Source organism: Trichosurus vulpecula, chromosome 7 (genome assembly GCF_011100635.1).
Source record: "Trichosurus vulpecula isolate mTriVul1 chromosome 7, mTriVul1.pri, whole genome shotgun sequence".
Classification (NCBI taxonomy): Eukaryota; Metazoa; Chordata; class Mammalia; order Diprotodontia; family Phalangeridae; genus Trichosurus; species Trichosurus vulpecula.
In genome coordinates this window covers 241,626,803-241,649,837 of record NC_050579.1, presented here as the reverse complement: position 1 = coordinate 241,649,837, position 23,035 = coordinate 241,626,803, and the positions used below count along the sequence as shown (strand labels likewise).

Here is a 23,035-nt window from a genome sequence, read left to right as displayed (position 1 = left end):
ACACTCCACCTATCTGTACTAGGGAACGCCGATGGCCAGAGAAAAGACTGGGAATTCAGGGTTCTCTTCTCCTTCCCCAGCAGAAATCTCATCTTCCAGGAACATATTTTTTTTTTTTTGCTTTCTCCTACTCCAGAGATCACAATCTCTCCTATTACTTATTATCTGCTTGCCCTGTCCTCAGCAATTGACCCCTGCCCCATACCCTCAGCCCCACCCTCGGACTATGAGAGACTAAAAGGCCTGTTGAAAAAGTAAGCCCAAGAGAACTGTCAGCAAGAATACCTTGGCTTGTTTTTTTCACTCCAGAGAGGTTTAGGCACCAGAGGGGCAGGGAGAAAGCAGTAGGGAGGGCCACCCTGAGATACCAAGTTGGTGCCAATCTAAGATCTATATAAGAGGCCTATGCATGGTCAGAGCCCAGGGAGAAGGCCAGATTTAGGAAGAGAATCAAGAGGAAGTGTAGGTGGCAACAGCTTCCACGTGAGGCATCAGTAATCATCCATTTTCAAACTGATCAGACCCAATTTGGCAAGCATTTGGCACAGTATGGGCATATTAGACACCCTTGGGTAGGGCAACACCATCATCAGCCCACTCCCAGGGATGTAGACAGAGGAACCTGGGGGAGTGTCTCAGGCATGGCCACCTCTCAACATGACCTTTTGAGGTGCCTGTCTATCTCAGCCCGAGGCAGAGCAATCCAAATGAAAGCTGGGGCTGATCCAGGACACTCAGATATCTTCCGCCCCACCAATGACAGAACCTCCTACATCTTCCCACCCACTGCCTAGCCTGGTCCCAATCTGAAACTATCCCATATCTCTCTAGATTCAGCCAACAGAAGGATGACCCCAAGTACCAGGGCACAAAGAATTATGCTGTGCCCAGGGGTTTGGCAGAGGGAGGGGTAGTGCCAAACCCCCTCTCACACTCATACACTTAGAGCATCTCTGACTGACAATCCAAAAGTCCTAGAGGGGTGGGATTATGACCCCCTCTGCTGCCACCCCAAATATGAATGTAATGTCTACCCTTGGGGCCAAGGTCCACCCAGGGCAGATCCTTAAAGGGAGAGAAGGAGAGCCTGAGATAGTCCTAGGATACCTTCACCAGGAGCACGAACTAGTCAGACACACCCAAGTCTTTTGGGGTGGAAAGTGGGGGGAGACTGGAAACTCAAGGATCCTTAGGACTCTAGCCCTCCCACTGAGGCTCCAGCAACACAGAATGTCACAAGAAGCATGAGGGAAGGGGTTGTCGGGGCTGGGATGGTTTTGGCCCTCAATTCTCATTCCCCCTCACCCCCCGTGCTACCAGGGTCCAGAGCAAACATAACTGCTATGGCTCCCTCTTTCAAACAACCCAGCAGAGCCCTGCCTAATCCTTCTCCCCCTGCCCAATACATATATCCCAATAAGGTTGGTCTAATTAGTACCTATCCCCTCCTTCCTTGGATACTCTTCCCTCCCAAGTGAGGTCTCCCCAGTTCAGAGCCCCTCTCTCCCCTTCCTTCATCACACATGCCTTTCCGAAGGAAGAGAAAGCCTGTTTTAAATCCAGAAATGGGGTTTCCTCTTCATAGTTCCCTCCTCCCCCAGAAAAGAAGAGACCCTTCCCCCAACCCCCCCCCCAGGTCTGGCTGGTCCCACCATGCACTTAGGGGATGGTAGGTTGTGTGTCAAGACACACAGACTGCTCTGCCGGCATTCAAGGGATTAGGTCCCTGGCCTAAAGTTCCTCCCTCCGAGAAGAGGTGGGTCAGGATAGACCTAAGGCTCCATCTGCCTTTCTCAGCGTCCACTGTTTAGGGATGTGTTGGATCTGGGGGAAGGTTTGGCCACCCTCCTCCAATCTCTACATTCTACTGAAGAAGCCACAGAAGAATGTTTACATGCCAAACAGAATGTAACAATCCTCCACCACTCCTACACACACACAGACACACAGACACACTCTGCCTACAGTCATTGCATGGCCTCTGCCCCACCTGCCTGGCCCTGTCCTGCCCCTGGCCTTGGAACTCCTATGTGGCCCGTGCCCTCCAGCACACACCTCCCCCACTTCCACCCCCCCACCCAAGCCACTGTCATAATTAGATCGGGTCTTGGAAGGGAAGTAGCCATGCCATTAAAGCCTGTTGACCTTTTAGCTGGCCTGGACTCTCCTTCCCTGCAAGGGAGCTGCTGAAGGGACCCCTGGCAGAATGCCTTGCTGTCATTCCAGAGTCAGGGAATCGGGGTTGGAGGAGGGGGTATCTGTTTGTGGAGGGAAGTGGGGGGCGGGATAAGGGTATCTGCTTGGGGCAAAGATGGGCAAAGGAGGCATGTGCCCCAGGGTCTGTCCTTTATCTGCCCCAGAGCCCATTCCCTTCCTTTTAAAAGTGGTCCCAGCCTTGATTTCATCTACATAGGGAACTCCCTGTGTGGAAATTAACTTCACTGACAGATCAGTACTCATCCATAATTTATAGTCTCTGGAGAGTTATTGGGGGTGGGGGAGGTGGAGGGAGCGCCTCTCCACTAAGATGACTATTGATCTGTCATCCTCCAATTCATCTGAATCATTCCCTCTGCATATCCTCAGCTTCTGCCACCTTTCCGGGTAAAGGATTTCCTCCCTGCTGTGTGCAGTCAGACTTTTTTTTAGGTGAATTAAATTTACTTTTTTCAGACTACAAGGGGGTGACTTTATTCAAAGATAGGAGAGTTTAGGTGCAGTAGATAGGGTGCTGGACCTGGTGTCAGGAAGATCTGAGTTCAAATCTAACCTCAGATACTTACTAGCTGTGTGACCCTGAGCAAGTCACTTAACCTGTAGCTACATTCTTCCTGCCTATGCCTTTATGACTTTCTAGGCTTCAATCCTATCCCTTCTCAGCCTCCCAAATAGTGTACTGAAATGACCATATCCTTTTACTTTGGTCCTCTAGGGTGTCCCACCTTCCACATCCATGCCCTTGCTTATTTGAGGTCCCGCCTGCACCTCCTCCATTTCTTCTGTGTCCCTCCTAAGGTATGGTGACCAGATCTGCACGTAAACTCTATGCAATCAGACCAGTACATAGGGGCCCTCCTGGCCTGAGACATGCACCTCCACATTCCGTACCTGTATCCCTGTTGATAGTGCCTCCCTCTGCCCCATCCCCACCCCCAGTTACCAAAAGGTCAGAAGAACCCAACTCCATCATACTCTCAGGAATTCCAAGGCCTGCTAGCCAGACACAGATATTCCCAGGATTGAAACTGGGCTTGAGTTCCCTGAAGAAGTCATGGGACTTTATGGGAAGAGAAGTAGGAATGGGTACTGAGAGAAGGCATTCTCTGCCTCCAAACAATTGGGCTTCAGGAACAGAAATCTTTTGCCCTGTCCTCAATCATGATGAGAGTCTGCCCCATCAGCTACAAACCATTCCTTTTTTTTCCCCCAGGCAGCCCCTTCTCTCTTCTGTGCCCCTACCACTAAGGAGCTGGAGATACTGAGACATAGGGTGATCAGAACCAGGATACTCTGGGAAAGGTACATCCCTATCTCCTGAAAGCTCCCCATCTTCATTGGAACACATGAGACTTCACACACACACACACACACACACACACACACACACACACACACACAAACACACACACACACAAAAAGCTGATGCTAATAATAGCATTTATATAGCGCTTTAAGGTTTGCAAAGTATGTTAAACATGTTAACTTATTTGATACTTATCTGTCATGGAGAGTGAAACTTTCTGGCATTAAAAATATGTACATTTATGGAAAGTAACATAAAAATGTGTCCCTTGTTATACCCGAGGATTTTGTTTATCTTCCCTAGTTTCTGCTCTGAGAGAGGTTAAGTGGTGAGTAAGGCTGGATTTGGGTTGCTACACATGACAAAAGGGAAACCCAGAAAAATTCTTCACCCCTCCTCCTCCTTCCTTCCATATTCTCTTTTCCCCCCTCTCCATCCCTCCTTCTATACTCTCTCTTCCCCCCTCCCCCTTCCATACTCTCTCTCCCTCTCCCCCTCCCTCCTTCTATACTCTCTCTTCTCCCCTCTCCCTCCCTCTTTCCGTACTCTCTCTTCCCCACTCCCCCTCCCCTTCCAAACCCTCTCTTCCCCTTCCCGCTCCCTCCTTCCATACTCTCTCTCCCTCTCCCCCTCCCTCCTTCTATAGTCTCTCTCTCCCTTCTCTCTTCCCCTTTCTCTCTCTACTCTCTTTCTTACCTTTCTCTCCTCTTTCTTTCTCTCCTCTTTTCTCTTTCTTTCTCCTTCTCTCCACATCCTCTCTTTTTCTTTTTTTTTTCTCTCTCTCTGGCTATCCACCTTTCTCTTTCTCTCCTTTTCTCTCCCCCCCTTTCCCCCTTTCTCCTTCCCTCTTTTCCCCCTCTCCTCTGAACCTACTGGACAAAGGGGAGGAGACTACAAGGAGAGGCACCAGGGAGCAGTTCAAAAGAGAGATCAAAATGGGTAGGGAAAATTTCTTTTACTTGCAGCCATCAGCATCTTGAAATACTAACAGGATCTTCTCACCAGACTCCTACTTATCCTTGCCAAGGTAAGTTGCAGCTGCTATTGCCCCCAAGACTGGGACATGGACCAGACACCATAGTCAGAACCTCTCTAACCAGAGAGGGCTCTGAGATAGACAGAAGATGGCTGAGGGTAGGATGGGCAGAGAGAATCAAGGGCCTTCTGGGTAGCTAGAGTCGGATGGGTTTATAGGTTGGGGAGGAGTACCTACTTAAAGGTTTCAGATTCAGATCAGTCTTTCATCCAGCCAGGTTCCAGACCAGGCCCATTTCCCAACCTAGGGACTCCTTTTGTGGTTCTGTGGTCAGAGGGCCTACCTTTACCTTCTCCTTCATCCCCATATCTACCATTCTCCCTATGTTTCTGCTTATCATATCATGAATTTCCCCACCATCACCACCTTCAACCTCCCCATTATAATTATCATCTCCTCGGTCAGCATCCTCATAATCACCTTCCAATCAAAATCCTCTTCACTATCACTACCTCCTCCATCATTACTGCCACCATCATTTTCATAACTGTCCCCGTCATCTTTCCTATTAGCATCCCCATTCCCAACATCACTATCTGGCCATTTGCCTATCCCTGTTGTCTAAAGTTCCCATTCCCATCCTCATTCCCATCTCCTCTAACCCCATTACCCCTATAATTCCACCTAATCCCTCCACTTCATTTTCATTGTTCTTGTGACCATAAGCGTCATCTGCAAGGAAAATGACCTCAGTTAAGAAGTGGGCTAACCCTGGATGGAATCCAGAGTTTTCTTTCTTTTAAAAAAATTGTTAATCTTTACCAATCAATCACCCCAAAGTCCTCTCCTACTGCTGTCGTTCCTTGCCAAGGCTTTTTCCCATAGTCTCTCAAGTCAGAGGTTGCATTTTGTCAATAGGATTTCATTAACACTGAAGGGAAAGCCAACCAAAAAAAGCAAACCTATAGACACAAAATCAATGAGTTATGGAACACAGGGATTTTGTCCTAGATTCTATACCACTTGATGGTGATAACTTCTAGTTTCTCAGCCCATTTTGCCATAAGGCCAGTGGCCATGTTCCTTCCCCCTTTCTCATTCTAAAGCTAGGGAACCTTCTGTTTCTTCCTATCAATTTCTGGGGTCAGGGCTTATAAGCACAGTTCTCTATCAAAGCAAGTCTGACCCCCAGAGATGGAGGGGATTCTATGCTTCATATCATCCAATCAGGAACACTCTGAAGAATCTTGCTAGCTTAAACGACCAGATATATATATATATCTACACACACACACACACACACACACACACACACACACACACACACACAAATATACTGTTCACCACAGAGTAGAATTCAAAACTTGAATTCAAAATCCAGATTTGCTATTTATTTCCTAGTTGACCTGTCACTTTTAACCTCTCTGGTTCTCTGTTTCCTTATCTATAAAATGGCTGGGGTCCTCTGGGGTTCCCTTGAGATTGGAGTTTGGGTTTTTGTAAGGATTTTGGTATGATTTGGGACTGGAGTGGGGTGGGGAGAAGGTGAAATAAAGCAATATTTCTAGAGAAAAGACTTCTGGCTTCCCTGAGCAACCCAAGAGATCCTCCCTATTGTGCCCCCCTACACTGCTCAGGGCACATCTAGAGGCTGATGTTCAGTTTGAACAGCATATTGTTGGAAGGATATTGATGAGCGGAAGGCTATCCAGAGGAGGACAAGTAGGACACTGAGGGAGCTGGAGACCATGTTACATGAGAGCCAACTTCCTAGGGCACATTAGCTGGCTCTCTCCCTTACCCCCATCACCCCCCACATTACATTTATGACTATCTTTATAAAAGCCATATCCCCACAAGTCAAAATGTATGCCTCTTTAGGCATTTTTAATCTTTGCATACCTGGTGCTTTGCCCATCTAACCATCCGCCTTGATGTATCCTTGCCATCCACCCTGCTACTGATGCCCCTTGATCACCAGACTTCCTGAGACCATGCCCTGGGTTCCTTCATTCACTCGGCTTTGAGACCTTAGCTGTGAGGCCATGCTGTCCTGACTGGGGTGTTAGCCAGTACAAACACACATGGCCCTACTTGACCTAGCAGACCCCAGACCATGCTTCACATTCCATCAAACTCTGCCACAGCCATCTCCTCACCATCCACCTGGCTGGTTTGTGGATACCTCTGTCCCCTGCTCATCACCATTCCTCACTTTCTGCCTCTTTCTCCAGAAACAGTAATTAAATCAACATTGCCACTGTTTCTGAAAAAGCCTTGTCCATTGACTCCTTCTTGGTGCCACTTACCGTGCCAATGACTTCCCAAATAAAAACACCCTTCCCTAGCCACCACTCCATTACACCTGCCATTTTACCTACTAGAATATTAACTCCTTAAGGGCAGGTACTGTCTTGGTTTGTTTGTGCTTAGCATAGTTCCTGGCACATAGTAAGTTCTTCATAAATGCAATTCATCCAACTGACCACCCATTCCTTTAAAAACAGATGTTGTTGGGGCAGCTAGGTGGCGCAGTGTGCACAGCACCGGCCCTGGAATAAGGAGGACCTGAGTTCAAATGCGGCCTCAGACACTTGACACACTTACTAGCTGTGTGACCTTGGGCAAGTCACTCAACCCCAATTGCCCTGCCTTCCCCCCTCAAAAAAAAAAGAAGAAAAGAAAACAGATATTGTTAAGAGCTGGGGATACAAATACAACCAAAAAGAAGGACAGTCCTTTCCCTCAAGGAGCTTACATTCTAATTGGGGAAGACAAAACATAAAGGGAAGCGGAAAAAGTCGTGTGGGGGAGGAGGAGGTACTGGGGAAAGGGCATGTTGTCTAGGGAATGAGGAGTGGCCAGTCTGGGGCCCTTCCCCAAAATGAAAGTTCTGGTGAAAAACAGCTGATTAATGGAAGAAGGGGGCCCACAGGAGTAGTACGATTAGTACCCAATTAGTGAGAATAATGAATCCCTTGAAGTGGCCACATTATTTGAAATTGTATTACATATTTCCATTAGGCTGGAACCAATTACCACATTTTCATGATTATAATTTCTAATAGTACAAACTCAAATATCAGCATGTGAGAAACAGAAGGTAGAGTTCTGTTTCCACAGGAGTGATAACAGGATGTAAGTCAGAGGTGATTGGTTCTAATTGGAACTGTGACCTAGCAGAACCATGCTTCTGATCAAATAAAAGCTTGTATGCATTCTTAACAAGCACAGAGCAAGCTAATTTAAATGCATATTCGATGCATGACAAGGGAGGGGGAACACATCTAGGAGAAGAACATGGAATAGGCAGTTCAGGAAGTTGCATCCAGCCAATGGAGAACAGGGGGGAAATTTGAATAGGGAATAGGAAATAAATAGTTTTATATTAGCCTTAGCAAGTGTGCTTCTTTAGGGAGTTACCCATTCACAATGAATGTAAAATAAAATAAGAGCTTTTCCTGGCTTCAACAACCAGTATTGTTCTTTCTAGAGCGAGCACATTTTTCACAAGCAGATTCATTATTCACACTAATTGGAACCTAGCTGTACTAGTGGACTTCAATGTCCCTCTCTCAGATAAATAGTATTCTCTTTTTGCTGAATATTCACGGGTAGTTAACCCTCTAATTTCCTTAGAGTAGGAGGAGGAAGATTAGAATCTCTTACAATAATCAATGTGAATATGGGTATGATGTGCAAGAAAAAAAAACTTCTTAACAATTAGAGCTAAACAAAAGTAGAATGGACTGAAAATAATAATTAAATAAATAATAAGTTCCCAGTCACTGGGGGTCTTCAAGTAGAGGCTGGATAGTCACTTGTAGAGGATTTTGTAGCAAAAATTCCAAAGTTTAAAATGTCACAAAACTCTACATACACTCTGACTCAGAGATGTCACCAATAGGAATATGATTCAAAGTGGCCAAATACAAAGAGGAGGGTGTCATATATAAAAATTGATTTATAGTAGCTTTTTTTGTAGTTGAATTCCCTTTGGTTTTCCATAGTAAGTCCTTACGCCTACAGAAAGGCAGTGTGTCTCTGTATTAGTTATCCAGCAAGAGAGTACTACATGAGTTATCCACCAAATGGAATTTCACTTGAGTTACCAACATAGTAGGCTATCAGTTTCTCTCAGGAGAGAGAGAGAGAGAGAGAGAGAGAGAGAGAGAGAGAGAGAGAGAGAGAGAGAGAGAGAGAGAGAGAGTGTGTGTGTGTGTGTGTGTGTGTGTGTGACAGAGAGAGAGAGAGAGAGAGAGAGCTTTCCTCTGGTGACTAGATAGCTCTCGATCTATAGATGCCTAAGCTTCTCCTTTGACCACAAGCCCACACTTCACTCCAGTGGAGGTGCTAAGCAGTTTGGGCTAACCCTCAATGGCCAGGTCCAAAATCAGTCATGGGGATGAAGTGGAATATTGCTTAAAATATAAGACCACACTTTGTCTGGACTCCTCTCTCTCTGGCCACAGCCTCCTGAATTCACAAGACTCAAGGACTCAACATATTGTACATAGACCAAGTACTCCTATATGGAAGTCTATGCCTCCAGTCATCTCCTGGTGACCCTTCCAGATCTTTGGATATATGGCCCGGGAGACCCCCTGGCCACACATACCAGCAACTAGTGGTAAAGGAAGAAAGAAGGAGCTGTCCATATCTTATTTCAGGATTATGGATTAGGAACAAGTAGGGAAGACAGTGAGGAAAATCAGCTTCCCTCATCTTACCAGCCAAGAGCTGGCAGTCTTCTCACCTCACATCGTCTCTGGTTGTCTCACTCTCAGAATCAGAACTTCCTCTGTGGCATTAGTCCCTGGCTGTCTTGCTCTCCAGGCGCTATGGCTTCAACGTTCTCTGTGCACTTCCATCTGTCCTCATGGGCCAACTGCTTACCGTAATCTCCCCCAAGAAGTCTGAGTTGGAGGTCAGCATAAGGAAGAGAGGAAGCCGATCTTGCACACTGCAGTATACATGTTCCCATTTTCCCTCTCAGAGGACTTCTCCTCTTTTGCAAGGGCGAGTTCACCAGAATACCCAGTAAAGGGATCCCAGAAGCGCAATCACCCTCTAATTGTGACAGGGTCATTAGAAGCTGCTCTGCCAGTCTTCCTCTCTCTCAGTCATCACCCTGGGTCCAGGGGCAAACACTACAAAGAGATAAGAGGGCAAACAGAAGCACATGTTACAGTTGCAAAGAATTGGAAGAGAAGTGGGTGCACTTTGATTGGGGGAAATGATAGACTAACAGAATAAATCATGGCCTAAGACTATAATGAAATATTATTGTGCCTTAAGAAATGATGATTATGAAAACGTCAGAGAAAGTTAGGAAGACTTAAATAAACTGATACAGTGCAAAATGAATACGACGAGGAGAACAATTTACATGATGACCACAATAATGTAAAAAATAATATTTAAAGACTTCCAAAGTCTAATCAATACAATAACCACCGGAGACTCCAGAGGATTAATGGTGAAGCATGTTTTATGCCTTTAGGCAGGGATGTGCTAGACTACAGTAGAATGAATGGAAAAGCATTTTTTAAAGTGCCTACTATGTGCCAAGTATTGTGCTGAGTGTTAGAGATGCAAATAGATAAAGTGATATACCCCTTGCTGTCAAGGGGTATATCAGAGAAGGTCAATGTGCAAATTTGTTTTTCCTTGGCTCTACTGATTTGTTACAAGGCAGGGTTCTATAGCGGAATGGGAACTGAGGGACTGGGGGACACTGGAAGAGCAGAAAGATGGCTGGGAGATAGTCATTTAGAAGGAAAAAGGAAAGGAAGAAGAAAAAGAAAGGAAGGCAAGAAAGAAGAAAAGGAAGAAAGAGAAGGAAAGAAGGAAAGGAAAGGAAAGAAGCATCAATAAAAGTTTTCTTTTAAAAATTAAAGAATTAACTTTAAACTTAAAGAATTAAAGACCGGAGACCCACTGAGATCCTTTCAGACAGTGTGACATCATTTCTCTGAGCCTTAGTCTCCTTAAATGTAAAATGAAAGTTGAATTAGATCTAAAGTCCCTTCCTGTTCTAAATCCCATGATCTTATGCTGTTACAGTTAACTCGGGTGTGATTGGTCCAGGGGACCCACTATCTGGCTTCAGAAATAGTAGAATATAATAAGCTCCTTAGGGGCAAAGACTTTTTCATTTTCCTATGGCAGCTGGATGGTGTAGTGGATGAAGCATTGAATCTCAAGTCAGAAAGACCTGAATTCAAATCCAGCCTCAGATACTTACTAGCTGTGTGACCCTGGGCAAGTCACTTAACCTTTCTTAGCCTCAGTTTCCTCATCTGTAAAACAGGGATAACCACAACACCTACCTCACAGGATTGTTGTGAAGATAAAATAATATTTGTATAATGCTTTGTAAATGCTACTGTTGTTCAGTAGCGTCTGACTCTATCTCGAGAAAGTCACTGGAGTGGTTTGCCATTTCTTTCTCCAGTGTGTCCCCATTTTCTGAGCTCTATCCACTGCACCACTGAGCTATTGCTATATTATTATCATCCCTATATTAGTCTGTATAAGTATCCCCAGGGCCCAGGTGCTTTGTATGAAGTAGGCACTTAATAAATGCTGGTTGAATTGAATCAAGAACCACCATAACCTTCTGCACTGACAGGCCCCGATAATCCGTATTTATTTTTCATGGTCAAAGCTCTGGCCTTTCCACTGGGTCCAGGGAGGAAGCCAGAACTTCCATGAACATTATGCCACCATATTACTGAGGCTGCCCATTCAGAGTCATCAGTTGATCATCAGGTCACCGATTTTTCTAATAATAGTTCATAGCACTTTACTGTTTACAAAGCATCTTCCTGGCAACACTCTTGTGGGGAGGCATGTTTATTCTCACTTGAAGATGGGGAAACCATCAGAGTTTACCCAGTATCACACAACCAGTAAGCTGCCCAGTTCAGCCTCAGATCCAGGGTTAGCACCTCCAGGCAGAGAAAGGAAGAGGGGTGACTAAAAGGAGCCAGGGAGACCAAGGGGAAAGAGAGCTGAGCTGTAAGCTTGGAGTGGGTAAGGAGTCTGTAATTACCTTGGGGGTCCTAGGTTTGAAGGGACGGGGACCAGAAATAAATTCCTGGGAATGGTGAGGGCGGAGGAAGAGGGGGAATGAAGATGGAAGTTGAGGTAGTATGGCTCTTGCTGGAATGTGATCTTTGGCCCAGGATCACTGAAGCAAAACAACCCCCATAGGCAGTCAACCTTGGGTCCAGGGGTCAGTGTCCCTGGGTCTAGGCTTCCAGACACCGTGAATGCCATTGGCCCTGAAACCCTCTGTCTCCTGTCCTGCGTGTCACTTTAAAGAGATCCAGATAACTTCAGGGAATTCAGGACAAAGGGCACCCAGCACAGATTGGTATGGTGCCTAGGATCTCTCCACCTTTGTCCCAGCCTGAACCTACTGCATGAGTTCATTTATTCAGGCTGGAAAAGTAGAGTATTTGACCTGTACTATGGGGTATGGTGGGGAGGAGGCCCAGACATTGGGGTATGAGCAGCAGGTGACATTCAGGGTGAGAACTGGGACTAGGGGAACCTGGAGGAGGGTCTGTGGAACATTGGAAGAGGGGGAGACACCAAAGGGTAGGAATGAACAGTTTCGTTTTTGCCTTTTTGTCCCCAGAGACTTGCATGGTACAAGGTACAGCAGGTGCTTAAAAAGTGTTTGTTGCATGGTAAAGAGTGGACTACACAATATCAGGGTAAAGAGTTGGTCAGGCCCTGGGGAAAAGAGTGTCAAATGGGAATGGCCTAAGTCTTAACTCCTGGTGCTAGCACTTTCTGGTCCACTCCCTTTGACCAGCTCGTACCATGATGGGGACCAAGAGTTCACCATCACTAACACTGTACACCAAGTATTTTCTGTATCTTGAAATCTTGGGAGAGAGACAAAAGGCCACCTCAGTCTCCCTTCTCAGGTCTGACTTCCCCTCTGCACCCCCTCCTCTTTTTCCCAATGTATTGTTACTGGGCTAAGCAGATGAGTAAGAACCCTGATATGGGGTCTGAGGGGGGAGGGGTGGTGATGAGAGTAGGGCCCAGGACTGACTGGTGGGAAGAATCCCATGCCAAAGATGGCCCTCTGTCTGTCTTTATATCCACCTAAACAGCACCTCTCTACCTTAGCCTAGCCCAGCCCCCAGAGTGGGCAGGTTCTCTACTCACCCAGGTTGCTGTCTCAGATTTCTCCCAGAGTCCAAGGGTCCAGGCAGCAGATTTAACAAGTAGGTGTCTGACAGCCAGGGCCCCATGCCCAGCTGGAAGGTATGGCCTTTGAGGAGATCCTGGAGGAGGTGGGTGGCTTTGGCCCCTTCCAGATTCGAAATGTGATGCTGTTGGCACTGCCCCGGATCCTGCTGCCTCTGAACTTCCTCTTGACGATTTTTATGGCTGCAGTGCCCACCCACCATTGTACCCTGCCAGCCCAAGACCCTCTCAACAACCTCACCCAAGAGACAGCTTGGCTGGAAGCCTACTTGCCCCGGGAACTTGATGGTAGCTTCAGCTCCTGCTACCGATATCTCTACCCACACTCACTCTCCAACACTAGCCAGGGAGAAGGGGAGGACCCAATTGTGCCATGTCCTGAAGGTTGGGACTATGACCAATCACAGTTCCACTCTACTATTGCTACCCAGGTAAGGTTCACTGTCTCCTGTCACACTTCTTGGACCTCACCCAAGGCATCAGGCTGAGGAGGATTTCTTAGAATATAGGATCTCTTAGGTCCTGCCATTTCTAAGTGTCTATGGATACTGGAGAAGGGTGGAGGGGAGGAGTGACTCACACTGGCCCAAATACGTGGAAACTGTAAGAATGAAAGGGATAGCCCTATTCCCCTACTTACACATTCCCAGGATAGAAGCAAGGGACCAGATGCAGAACTGGAAGGGACCTTGGGAAAGTCCAGTCCTTCATTTTACATCGAAATCACTGAGCTCCAGAGGAGTTAACTAATGGCCAAGGTCACAGAGGTAGTAAGCGGTAAAGCCAGTATGTGAACCTGGGACTTCTGATTCCAGACCCAGTGTTCATTCCACTATCATAGACAACACAAAGGAGAGGGAAAGACGGAAGGGGCTGAGGATATAGATAGGAACTGCTCTTGAATGTGTGAGCCAGGTTATGGTGGGATGGAAACAGTAAGACATTAGGAATAAAGGATCTGCTCCTTGACTAGCTGTGTGACTTTGGGTAAATCATTCACCCTCTCTGAGCCTCAGTTTCCCTCCTTTGTCAAAGGAGGTCCTACTAAGGACTCTGCCAGCTCTGAAATCCTTTTACACCCTTTAAAAAAAATCTTTAGTGGTCCCAGCCCCTAACCCACTTCTTTACATAAAATAGTAGAATAATAAACATTTATTGATTATCAAGTCAAGAATAGTATAATATATATCCCAATCCTTGGTCTGGGATGAAAGTAGGAGGTGGGTTATATGACCTTGGTGGGAAATATCAGAAGGAAAAGCTGGTTCAGGCCATGTCTTTCCACCTCCCTGTGGGACAGAGGCAAGAGTGGGAGGGAGAGCATTCTTTTTGGGGGCAGGGTGGTGGATGATGGACTCTGGAGTGGGGGGATGCTCCAAGGCAGCCTGAGCCACAGTCCTGTGTCCTCTGTGGATGCCAGCATAGGCTGTCTAGGACAGTGGCCAAGGCAGACAGCAGGCAAGGATGCAAGTCCCTGCCTGGGGATGCCCTACAACCCCTGCCTCAATCTAGTGGGACCTAGTGTGCGAGCGAAAGGGACTGAATCGTGCTGTGTCCACCTTCTTCTTCGTTGGTGTGCTCGTGGGGGCCGTGATCTTTGGATACTTGTCTGACAGGTACAGGGGTGCAGAGGGCCTGGGGTGAACAAGAGAACCAGGGAAGGCAACTGGGTTCTGCGGTCCAACCTGCACCTTCTGTGTCCATCTCGGTCAGACCCAGGTCCCTGGTGCCATGCTCTGATCTCTCTCTGCCTAGGATGTGCCCTCCCACTGCCCTCCCCATGCCAGTATAGCCCCACAGCCCAGGGACATACCCCTCCATCCCCTGGCTAGAAGTATGTTTTGTGTTCCATGACTTATTTTGCATTCAGAAGTCTCTATTGCAGGGGGGAGGGAGCATTGCCTTCTTGACCCCTTGGAATGCCTGATCCCCATATGACTCTGATGCCAGGTTTGGGAGACGCCCACTGCTTTTGGTAGCCTATGTGAGCTCACTAGCCCTGGGCCTGCTCTCCACCATTTCTGTCAACTACATCATGTTTGTCATCGCCCGAAGCCTCACAGGGGTTGCGCTGGCAGGCTTCACTATAATTGTCTTGCCCCTAGGTAAGAGCCTGTCTGGGGGTGGAGGGCTCCAGGGCATAGGGGAAGGATGGATGGAGTGAGAGGTAGCATATTCCCTCCCCTGGTATGGGCAAAGGGATAGAGAGGGTCTGGTTGGATGACAGGGTCATGGCCTGAGGTCCTAGTAGAACCAGAATTTCTATAGGGATTGAAGAGTTCTTTGGGAGGGGGAGGATCAGGTTGGGAGGAGGAGAAGTTTCTGAGGGCCAAGTAATTACAAATTTGGGTATTTCATCTGTATTTCTTTTTCTCTATCTTTGTCTCTCTCTTTTTCTATTTCCTCTTCTCTGTCCCTGTCTCTGTCCCTTATCTGTCTCTCTCTCCCTATCTCTGTCCCTCGGTCTGTGTCTCTCCCTGTCTCTGATTTCTTCCTTTTCTTTCTGCATCCTTGGTATCTGGCCCTCTGTGCCTCTGTCTCTCTATCTGTCTGTGCCTCTCTGTCCCTGTCTGTCTGTCTGTCTGTGTCTCTCCCCCTCCCTCCCTCTCTCTCTTTCTCCTTCCCCCCACGCCCTGCACACCTTCCTGGAACCCAGAGTTAGAGTGGTTAGATGTTGAACATCGCATTGTGGCTGGTGTCCTTGGCAGCACCTTCTGGTCTGTGGGAGTGATGCTGTTGGCTTTGGTTGGCTACCTGATCCGAGACTGGCGCTGGCTGCTGCTGGCTGTGACCCTGCCCTGCGTCCTGGGCATCCTCAGCCTCTGGTGAGATGAGTGTGTGGCAATGGGGCATTGAGAACTGAGGAAATGGGGGGAGGGGAGAGTCATACAGCCCACTGCATTCCAAAGCAGAACGTTAGTGTGGGTAATCTGGTGGGTGGTTTGAATCATCCCTCCCTCGCTCTTCCATTCCCTTAGAAGATGGTACCTGCATACCTTGGCATTAAAAGTGGGTTTCACTAGATACTTAGCATTCAGCCCTGGGATCTCATCCTTACATAAGACTGAGGCCCAGGGACCAGTTTGATTTGGGGTATGCCCATTCCCCACCCCATCCCTCCTGCCTGCCCCTCTCACTGTCCCAGGCTCCTCTCTGGCTGGAGTGCTCCACCCTCTGCCTCCTGCCCCCCAGGTGGGTGCCTGAATCTGCCCGATGGCTCATGACCCAGGGTCGGATAAAGGAAGCCCAAAGTTACCTCTTCCGATGTGCAGCGCTTAATGGCCGTCCCCAAGCTAGGGAAAAACTAAGCATTGAGGTAAGGTGGGACAGTCTTGGTCATGGTCTATACCACCTGCACATGGCCCTTTGGGAATAGGAGGGAAGTCCGGTAGATTTGGGGAACTGGGGTATAAGCATCAGACTCCCCTGTGACTACCATTCACCTTTTACCTGGACCTTTCATGTCCCTTACCCCCCTGCCCACACACACATACATAGACACCTAGGCAGGTAGTGGAAAGAACAGCAGTCGGGGAATTAGGAGACAAGGGTTAAGTAATCTCACGGTTACTGATTATGTGACCCCGGATAGGTTATGGCCCTTCTCCAGACCTCAGTCCATTCCAACCCCCCCTCATCTCCCTAAAATGAAGGCACTGAATATTAGGGGAGCAGAGTATGAGCCGGGGAGGACGGTTCAACACTGGAAGATAAGTGGTGCCATTAACAGACATAGGGAAGTTTGGAGGAAGACAGCTTTGGGGAGAAAGTTATTGGGCTGAGTTTTAGACTTCATGAGTTTGGGTTAGTGTTGAGAAGCTGGTCCAAGGAAGAGATGGATTCTGAGGAGACAGAGAACATAGGTCCGGTCAGCCCTGCCACCTCCCTGTTGTTGTTCAGTCCTGTGACCCCGTTTGGGGTCTTCTTGGCAAAAATGCTGGAGGGGTTTGCCATTTCCTTCACCAGCTCACTTTATAGATGAGGAAACTGAGGCAAACAGGGTTAAATGACTTGCTCAGGGTGATACAGCTAATTAAGTGTCTCAGGCCAGATGCGAACTCAGGTCTTCCTGACTCCAGGCACAGCGCTCTATCCACTGCACCACCTAGCTGCCCCCCTGCCATCTACTACCTGGTGGTATGACCTTGCCCAAGTCACTTCCCTTTCTTACAAGAAGGAGCCTCAATTCTTCCTTTCTCTGTGTCAAGCGTTTATGAAATACTTACTATGCGCCAAGCAACGTCCTAGACACCAGGGAAACAAAGAAAGTCAAAACCAACAAAATGGGAAAAGACAAGTTTGTAAAATGAGTGAGTTGAATCACATACGACCTCTGAGGAGCCTCTCAGCTCTTCCACTCCAGGGTTGTGAGTCTCTGTATTTCTGCGTATTCCCCACAACCTCCCTGACTATTCTCCTGGGTAAACTGGGGGCCATCACCAGTCGCCTTGGTCTTACTGGACTCTGTAGTACTGGACAACTCTGGAGGAGAGAGTGAGGCTGATGACTGCACAGCCCTGCCTCACTTAGATCCAATTCATTCGCAAGTCAAGACATCACCCTCCTGACGTCATTGGTCCTCTTGGAGAATGAAGGACAAACAGCAACAATCTGGGTAAATCCTTTTCCCTGATCCCAGGCCCTGAGTCTGGTGGCTGAAAGGGAAAAGACGGTTAGAAGGCCTTCCTACCTGGACTTGTTCCGGACACCCCGGCTCCGGCACATCTCCCTGTGTTGCATGGTGGTGTGGTGAGAACTGGGGCCCTATCCTGAAGGGGGCACAGCTGGGGTGGACCCCCTGCCTGGGTTCTCTGAAGGAAAGGGGAGAAGGATCCACCTTAGAGTGACTGGTTCTAGAAAACTCCCGCCTGAGAGAGGGTGGGACTTGGGAGGGCCCAGACCGGGCCCAGACCTAGCCCAGTTCTAGGGCCTGGAATGATAGAAGGGTCTTGTGGTGGGGAGGGTGTAAATTGGTGAAGAATAAGAGAAGGAGGAGAGGTCCCGGGGGAGGATTATAAACAGTGAATTATGTGAGAGGTGCCTGAGGGGAAGACAGGAGGGTGAAGGAGTCAGCAGGGCAGGAGTCTCAGGGCAGAGGGGAGGTCTGAAGGAAGGAGGCATCTGCGAGGAGGTGTCAAGGAAGATATGGAGACGGGGATGGGGGGCACTTTATGAGAAAGGAGGAGAATCTGAGGGGAGTCTCTGAGCCAGGGATTGCGGTGTCCCAGAACCTCCTCCTCCCATCATTACAGGTTTGGGGTGAACTTCTCATACTACGGCCTGAGCCTGGACCTGTCAGGACTGGGGCTGAACCTGTACCAGACACAGCTGATGTTTGGGGCAGTGGAGGTGCCCTCCAAGATGATAGTCTACCTGTTGGTACGCTACGTAGGGCGCCGCTTCACTCTGGTGGGGGCCCTGCTGGGCACTGCCCTCACTGTGGGTGCTGGCCTGCTACTGCCCTCCGGTAAGTCCCCTGGAATCCTTCCCCATTGCACTGCCAGACTCCAGGCTCACCCCCTGCAGTGTAAAAATACTTAGCATGGTGCCTGGCAAATCGCAAGTGGTTGAAAATAATTGTTTCCTTGTTTCTTTCTCCCTTCCTCCTTCCCTCTCTTCCTTCCTTCCCCCTCCCTCCTTTCCTTTATCCCTCCCTTCTTCCCTCCCTCCCTTTCTTCCTCCCTCCCCCATCATTTCTTCCCTTCCTCTCTCTTTTTCTCCTTCCCTCCTTTTCTTTATTCCTTCTTTCTTTTTTCCTCACTCCCTCTCCCTCCCTGCCTCCTTCCCTTCCTTCCTTCCCCCTCCCTCCCTTCCTCCCTCTCCCCAATTTCTTTTCTTCCTTCCTTCCTCTCTCCTTTTCTCCCTCCCTCCTTCTTTTCCTTCATTCCTTCTTTCCTCTCTTCCTCCTTCCTTCTCTGTCTCCCTCCCTTTCTCCCTTCCTTCCTCTCTCCCTTCCTCCTACCTTCCCTCTCTCCCTTCCTGATTTTCCTTTTCTCTCTTCTGTCCCCTGGAGGCTAAATTCTCCCCTTTTGTCAGGGATCTTTGATGTACTAGAAAAGAGTACTGGCCTGGGAATCAGGACTTCTAGGTTCTAGTTCTGCCTTGACTACCAACTGATTGTATGATCTTGGGCAATTAATTTCTCCTTATCCAACCCTTAGTTCCCTCATCTGTAAAATGGGGCTAAACTAGATGATCTCCAAGCTTCCTTTAAGGTCTAAATCCTATGCTTGAAGCTGTGATCCTTCTAACTCTTCAAAAATCCTATGGCTCCATGATTCTGAAGAGTTTCACTCTCCTTGTGAGATGTGGGTTACCTGCACCCCCCACACACACACACCCATCCTGACTTCTCCCCTCCTGGACGTGCTGCCCAGAAAAGGTTCCCAGTCACTTGGCAGAATTCTTCCCCCTCCCAGGGTTGGTGACATGGAGATTAGTCCTGGGAGTGGCTGGAAAAGGCTTTTCAGAAGCAGCCTTCACCACTGCCTACCTGTTCACATCAGAGTTGTACCCCACTGTACTGAGGTGAGTCTGGGACCCAACTACCAATCTTTACCCTTTCTCATTTCAGTCCTATGCCCCATCAGAGCTTCACCTAGGAACCCCTCTCCACCTTCTACCCCACTTCTCCACCTTCTAAGATCTCTCTCTCTCTGTCTCTGTCTCTCCCCTCCCCCCTCCCCACCCCCGTCTCTTCTGTCTCTCTCTGTCCCCTCTTCTCTCTCTGTCTCTCTTTTCCTCTTTCTCTCTAATGTACGCATTTGCATGGGCGAGCATGCCTGCACACACACTCACATTCACACTCTCACACACACATATACACATACACCTCCCACTCTATCTAGACTCTGCTACCCAGGGCTATACCCAGCAGTTGGTCTGCCCAAGAAACACCAGAACTGGTCTGTCTGCATGTCTGGAAGGAAACAAGGGTCTGTTGTTAGGTCTATCGCTGTTTAGAAGAGTATGGAGATCTGGGCTCTTCCTCTCCTCTGTGCCTACTTCATGATTTTAAGCCTCATCTATAAAATGCAGTTAAATTGAATCAAAATCAATAGAATTGAACAAACATCTATGAGGCTTAAATGGATAAGATCTGTAAAGCGCTTTGTAATTGGGAAGGACTATACTAGAGGGTTTGCCAGAGAAGGATCAGGGTAAAGGGGAAATGTTGAACCTGACGAAATGACTTTGGAAGAGGATAGCTGTTTTCAAGTATTTAAAACTTTTTTAAGTGGACAGAGCATTGGCCTTGGAATCAGCAGGACCCCAGTTCAAATCCAGTCTTAGACATTTTATTAGCTGTGTGACCTCAGGCAAGTCACTTGATCCAGATTGCCACTAAAAACAAAAACCCCAACCAAACCCACCAAAACAAACAAAAAAAACCCCCACAACACGGTTAAGAGAATAGGGATTAGAATTGTTCCGCTAGGTCCTGGAGGCTGCCATTAGAATTAATAGGTATTGGATAGAGCGCTAGCCGTGGAGTCAGGAGGACTTGAGTTCAAATATGACCTCAGACACTTGACACTTACTAGCTGTGTGACCCTGGTCAAGTCACTTAATCCTAATTGCATTGCAAAAAAAAAAAAAGAATTACTGGATGAAAGGTGCAAAGAGGCAGATTTAGGCTCCATTTAAGGAAAGATTTCCTAGACAATTGGAGCTGTCCATAAGTGGGAGGAGGGTGGGGTGAGTCTAGCCTCACTGGAAGTCTGTACTGGGTATCCCAAAAGTCTTAATGAGTTAACAAGCTTAAAATGACAATAATACTTTTGGGACACCCCATATATGAAGGTTAGAGTTATCACAGATGGAATTTCCTCTCAGCTTGAAGCTAGCATGGAGTTGACTGGGTCATGCCTGAAGTACCTTCCAACTCTGGGATTCTGGAACATAAAGAGCAGCTACTGATATGGTTTGTTCATAACCTACTGGGCACTTGGATCATAGGCCATGGGAGCAGAGCTGGGGTGGGACGGAGAACACAGGACCATGAATGGGGGCAGATCTCCTTGCTTCAGCAGTGAGCAAGGAGGATGCTGGGAAGCAGGAGCTAGCTAGCTCCCAGCTGACACTAAAAAGACCTGACATTCAAATACCAAGCATCAATCCATCCCCTCCCTGCCCTTACTCCATTTTTAATAACATATTTTATTTCTTCCCCAATTACATGTTAAAACAATTTTTTAACATTTTTTTAAAGTTTTGAGTTCCAAATTCTATCCTCCTCTCTCTGAGATGATAAGCAATCAGATATAGATTATACAGGTACAATAATACCTTACTCCATTTTTAAAAATAGGTGGGAATCCTGCCCCTTCTTGAAAAAGATTGTTCTCTGAGTTCTTTTCCTATTCAGAGCTGTCCTGGTGTTCATTTTAATCTGACCCCCACCCATGTATAGGCAGCTAGGTGGTGCAGAGGATAGAGCACAGGCCCTGAAGACAGGAAGACCTGTGTTCAAATCTGACTGCAGACATTAATTGTGTGACCCTGGGCAAGTCACTTAACCCTGTTTGCCTCAGTTTCCTGATCTGTAAAATGAGCTGGAGAAGGAAATGCTAAGGAAACCCCAAATGGAATAAGAGAGTGTCAGACATGAATGAAAAAAATTTAGCAACAACAAAACAACTCACCACTAACAACACCAACCTGTGAATGGGTGTCAGGAGAAGAAGAGACATAGAAAGACTTGTCCAATGCAATATGCCCAAGGGGAAGCTTTGGTCTCGAGGATCAGATTCCATGGTTGTGGGAATTTCCTCTATATTTTATATATGGTCTTAGAAAGTTGCTCATGGCTAATTGAGGTGGGCAAGAGGATTTGCCCATAATCACATTAACTACTAAATATAAGAGGCATGATTTGAACCAGGGTCTTCCTGATTCCCAGACCCTGTGTTCTACCTATGACATTGACTCTGAAATAAGATATTGGATGAAAAGATGCTTTGGAGAGTGGCCTGGTGGAAAGAGTTCTGGATTTGCAGTCTGAAGACCTAGGTCCTAATCTTGACTCTGACTAATCACATATTTTCCCTCTCTGGGGCCTCTCAAATGAAGGGGGTTGAACTAAATGATCCCTTTTGATTTGTACCAGTGTGAGAGACATGGAGGAGGAGGCGAAGGAGGAGGAGGAGGAGGAGGAGGAGGAGGAGGAGGAGGAGGAGGAGGAGGAGGACAAAGATGAGACACTAGATTTAGAGTGGTTTAAATCCGAGCTCTGCTACTTCCTAGCTATGTCTTTGAGTCTCAGACTCCCCTTCTGTAAAATAGGGATTATACCTGGTGGTGAGGATCACTTATATGTATCATCCTCTCTCTGGGACTCAGCTTCACTGTTTGCCAAGGACTAAACGATCTCTTATAGCTCTTTATCCCACTGAACCTCTGTGATTGGTGAAAGAGGTCCTGCAGTTTAGCATCTGGTCCATGATAGAGTAAGCATATTGTCCATAAGTTGGTCAGAGGTGGGTGGTTTGAGGCACTGGTCCACCACCTCCCTCTGAATCTTCCATTTTCCTGCTTCCCTGGCACAGACAGACAGGGTTGGGAATGACGAATCTGGTGGGCAGGCTAGGGGGCTCCCTTGCACCACTGGCAACCTTGCTGGAAGGGATGTGGATTCCACTGCCTAAGGTCACCTATGGTGGGGTTGCCCTTCTGGCTTCAGCCACTGCCTTCCTGCTACCAGAAACTCGCCATGCAGAGCTTCCTGAGACCATCCAGGATGTGGAAAAAAAGAGGTATATTGTCTTTGGTTTTGGGTCTAGGGGTCTAGGGATGGGGCAAGCCCTGAGAATTCGACGATGAGGAGCCTTAATGGATCCCTATATCCTCCCTTGCAAGGGAGTACCCTTGCTCTGCTCCAGACTGGGTCAGCGGGAGAGAAGAGGGCTGAGGGATGCGGGGAGGAGGGTCCCGGGTTGGGGCAAGGACAATGGATTGTATGGCTTCCTCTTCCTCAGGACCTTGTCAGACCCCCAAGAAGAGGGGATGCCCATGAAGGTACTACAAGATTAAGATGGGAAGCATCATGGTGTTGGGCAAAGAGTACCAGATGTGGGACCAAGAATCCTAGCTCTGCTAACTGCTATGAGGAATGACTTCAGTTTCCTCATCTGTAACATAAGGGGGCTAGATTAGCTCTTCAAGGTCTCTTGCAGCTCTGAATCCTGTACTATAAAATGAGCAGTGACACCATCTCTTTCCAGTTGGTCCCTGGGGCAAGGAGTGATGGGACTGACAGACCCCACCCCCACCCCAGGATGGGGCAGAACTGCAGCCACAATGCA

General features: G+C 47.8%; 1 protein-coding gene across 6 annotated transcripts; it reads left to right on the top strand.

The window, feature by feature from the left end:
* Positions 1-12,724: 12,724 nt before the first annotated feature.
* SLC22A7 (solute carrier family 22 member 7) lies at positions 12,725-22,943 on the top strand. Of its 6 annotated transcripts, none has more exons than XM_036769373.1 (10): positions 12,725-13,162; positions 14,244-14,347; positions 14,760-14,836; positions 15,388-15,556; positions 15,924-16,047; positions 17,371-17,480; positions 17,984-18,198; positions 19,151-19,259; positions 22,280-22,486; positions 22,709-22,943. In XM_036769373.1, exons 1-10 carry the CDS (start codon positions 12,791-12,793, stop codon positions 22,761-22,763), a joined length of 1,542 nt encoding a protein of 513 aa, XP_036625268.1. In that variant the 5' UTR covers positions 12,725-12,790; the 3' UTR covers positions 22,764-22,943. The 6 variants fall into 6 exon arrangements, with proteins under 6 accessions (XP_036625268.1, XP_036625270.1, XP_036625267.1 ...); XM_036769375.1 differs by having other exon boundaries at positions 14,682-14,836; positions 22,414-22,486; XM_036769372.1 differs by having other exon boundaries at positions 14,682-14,836.
* Positions 22,944-23,035: the final 92 nt, after the last annotated feature.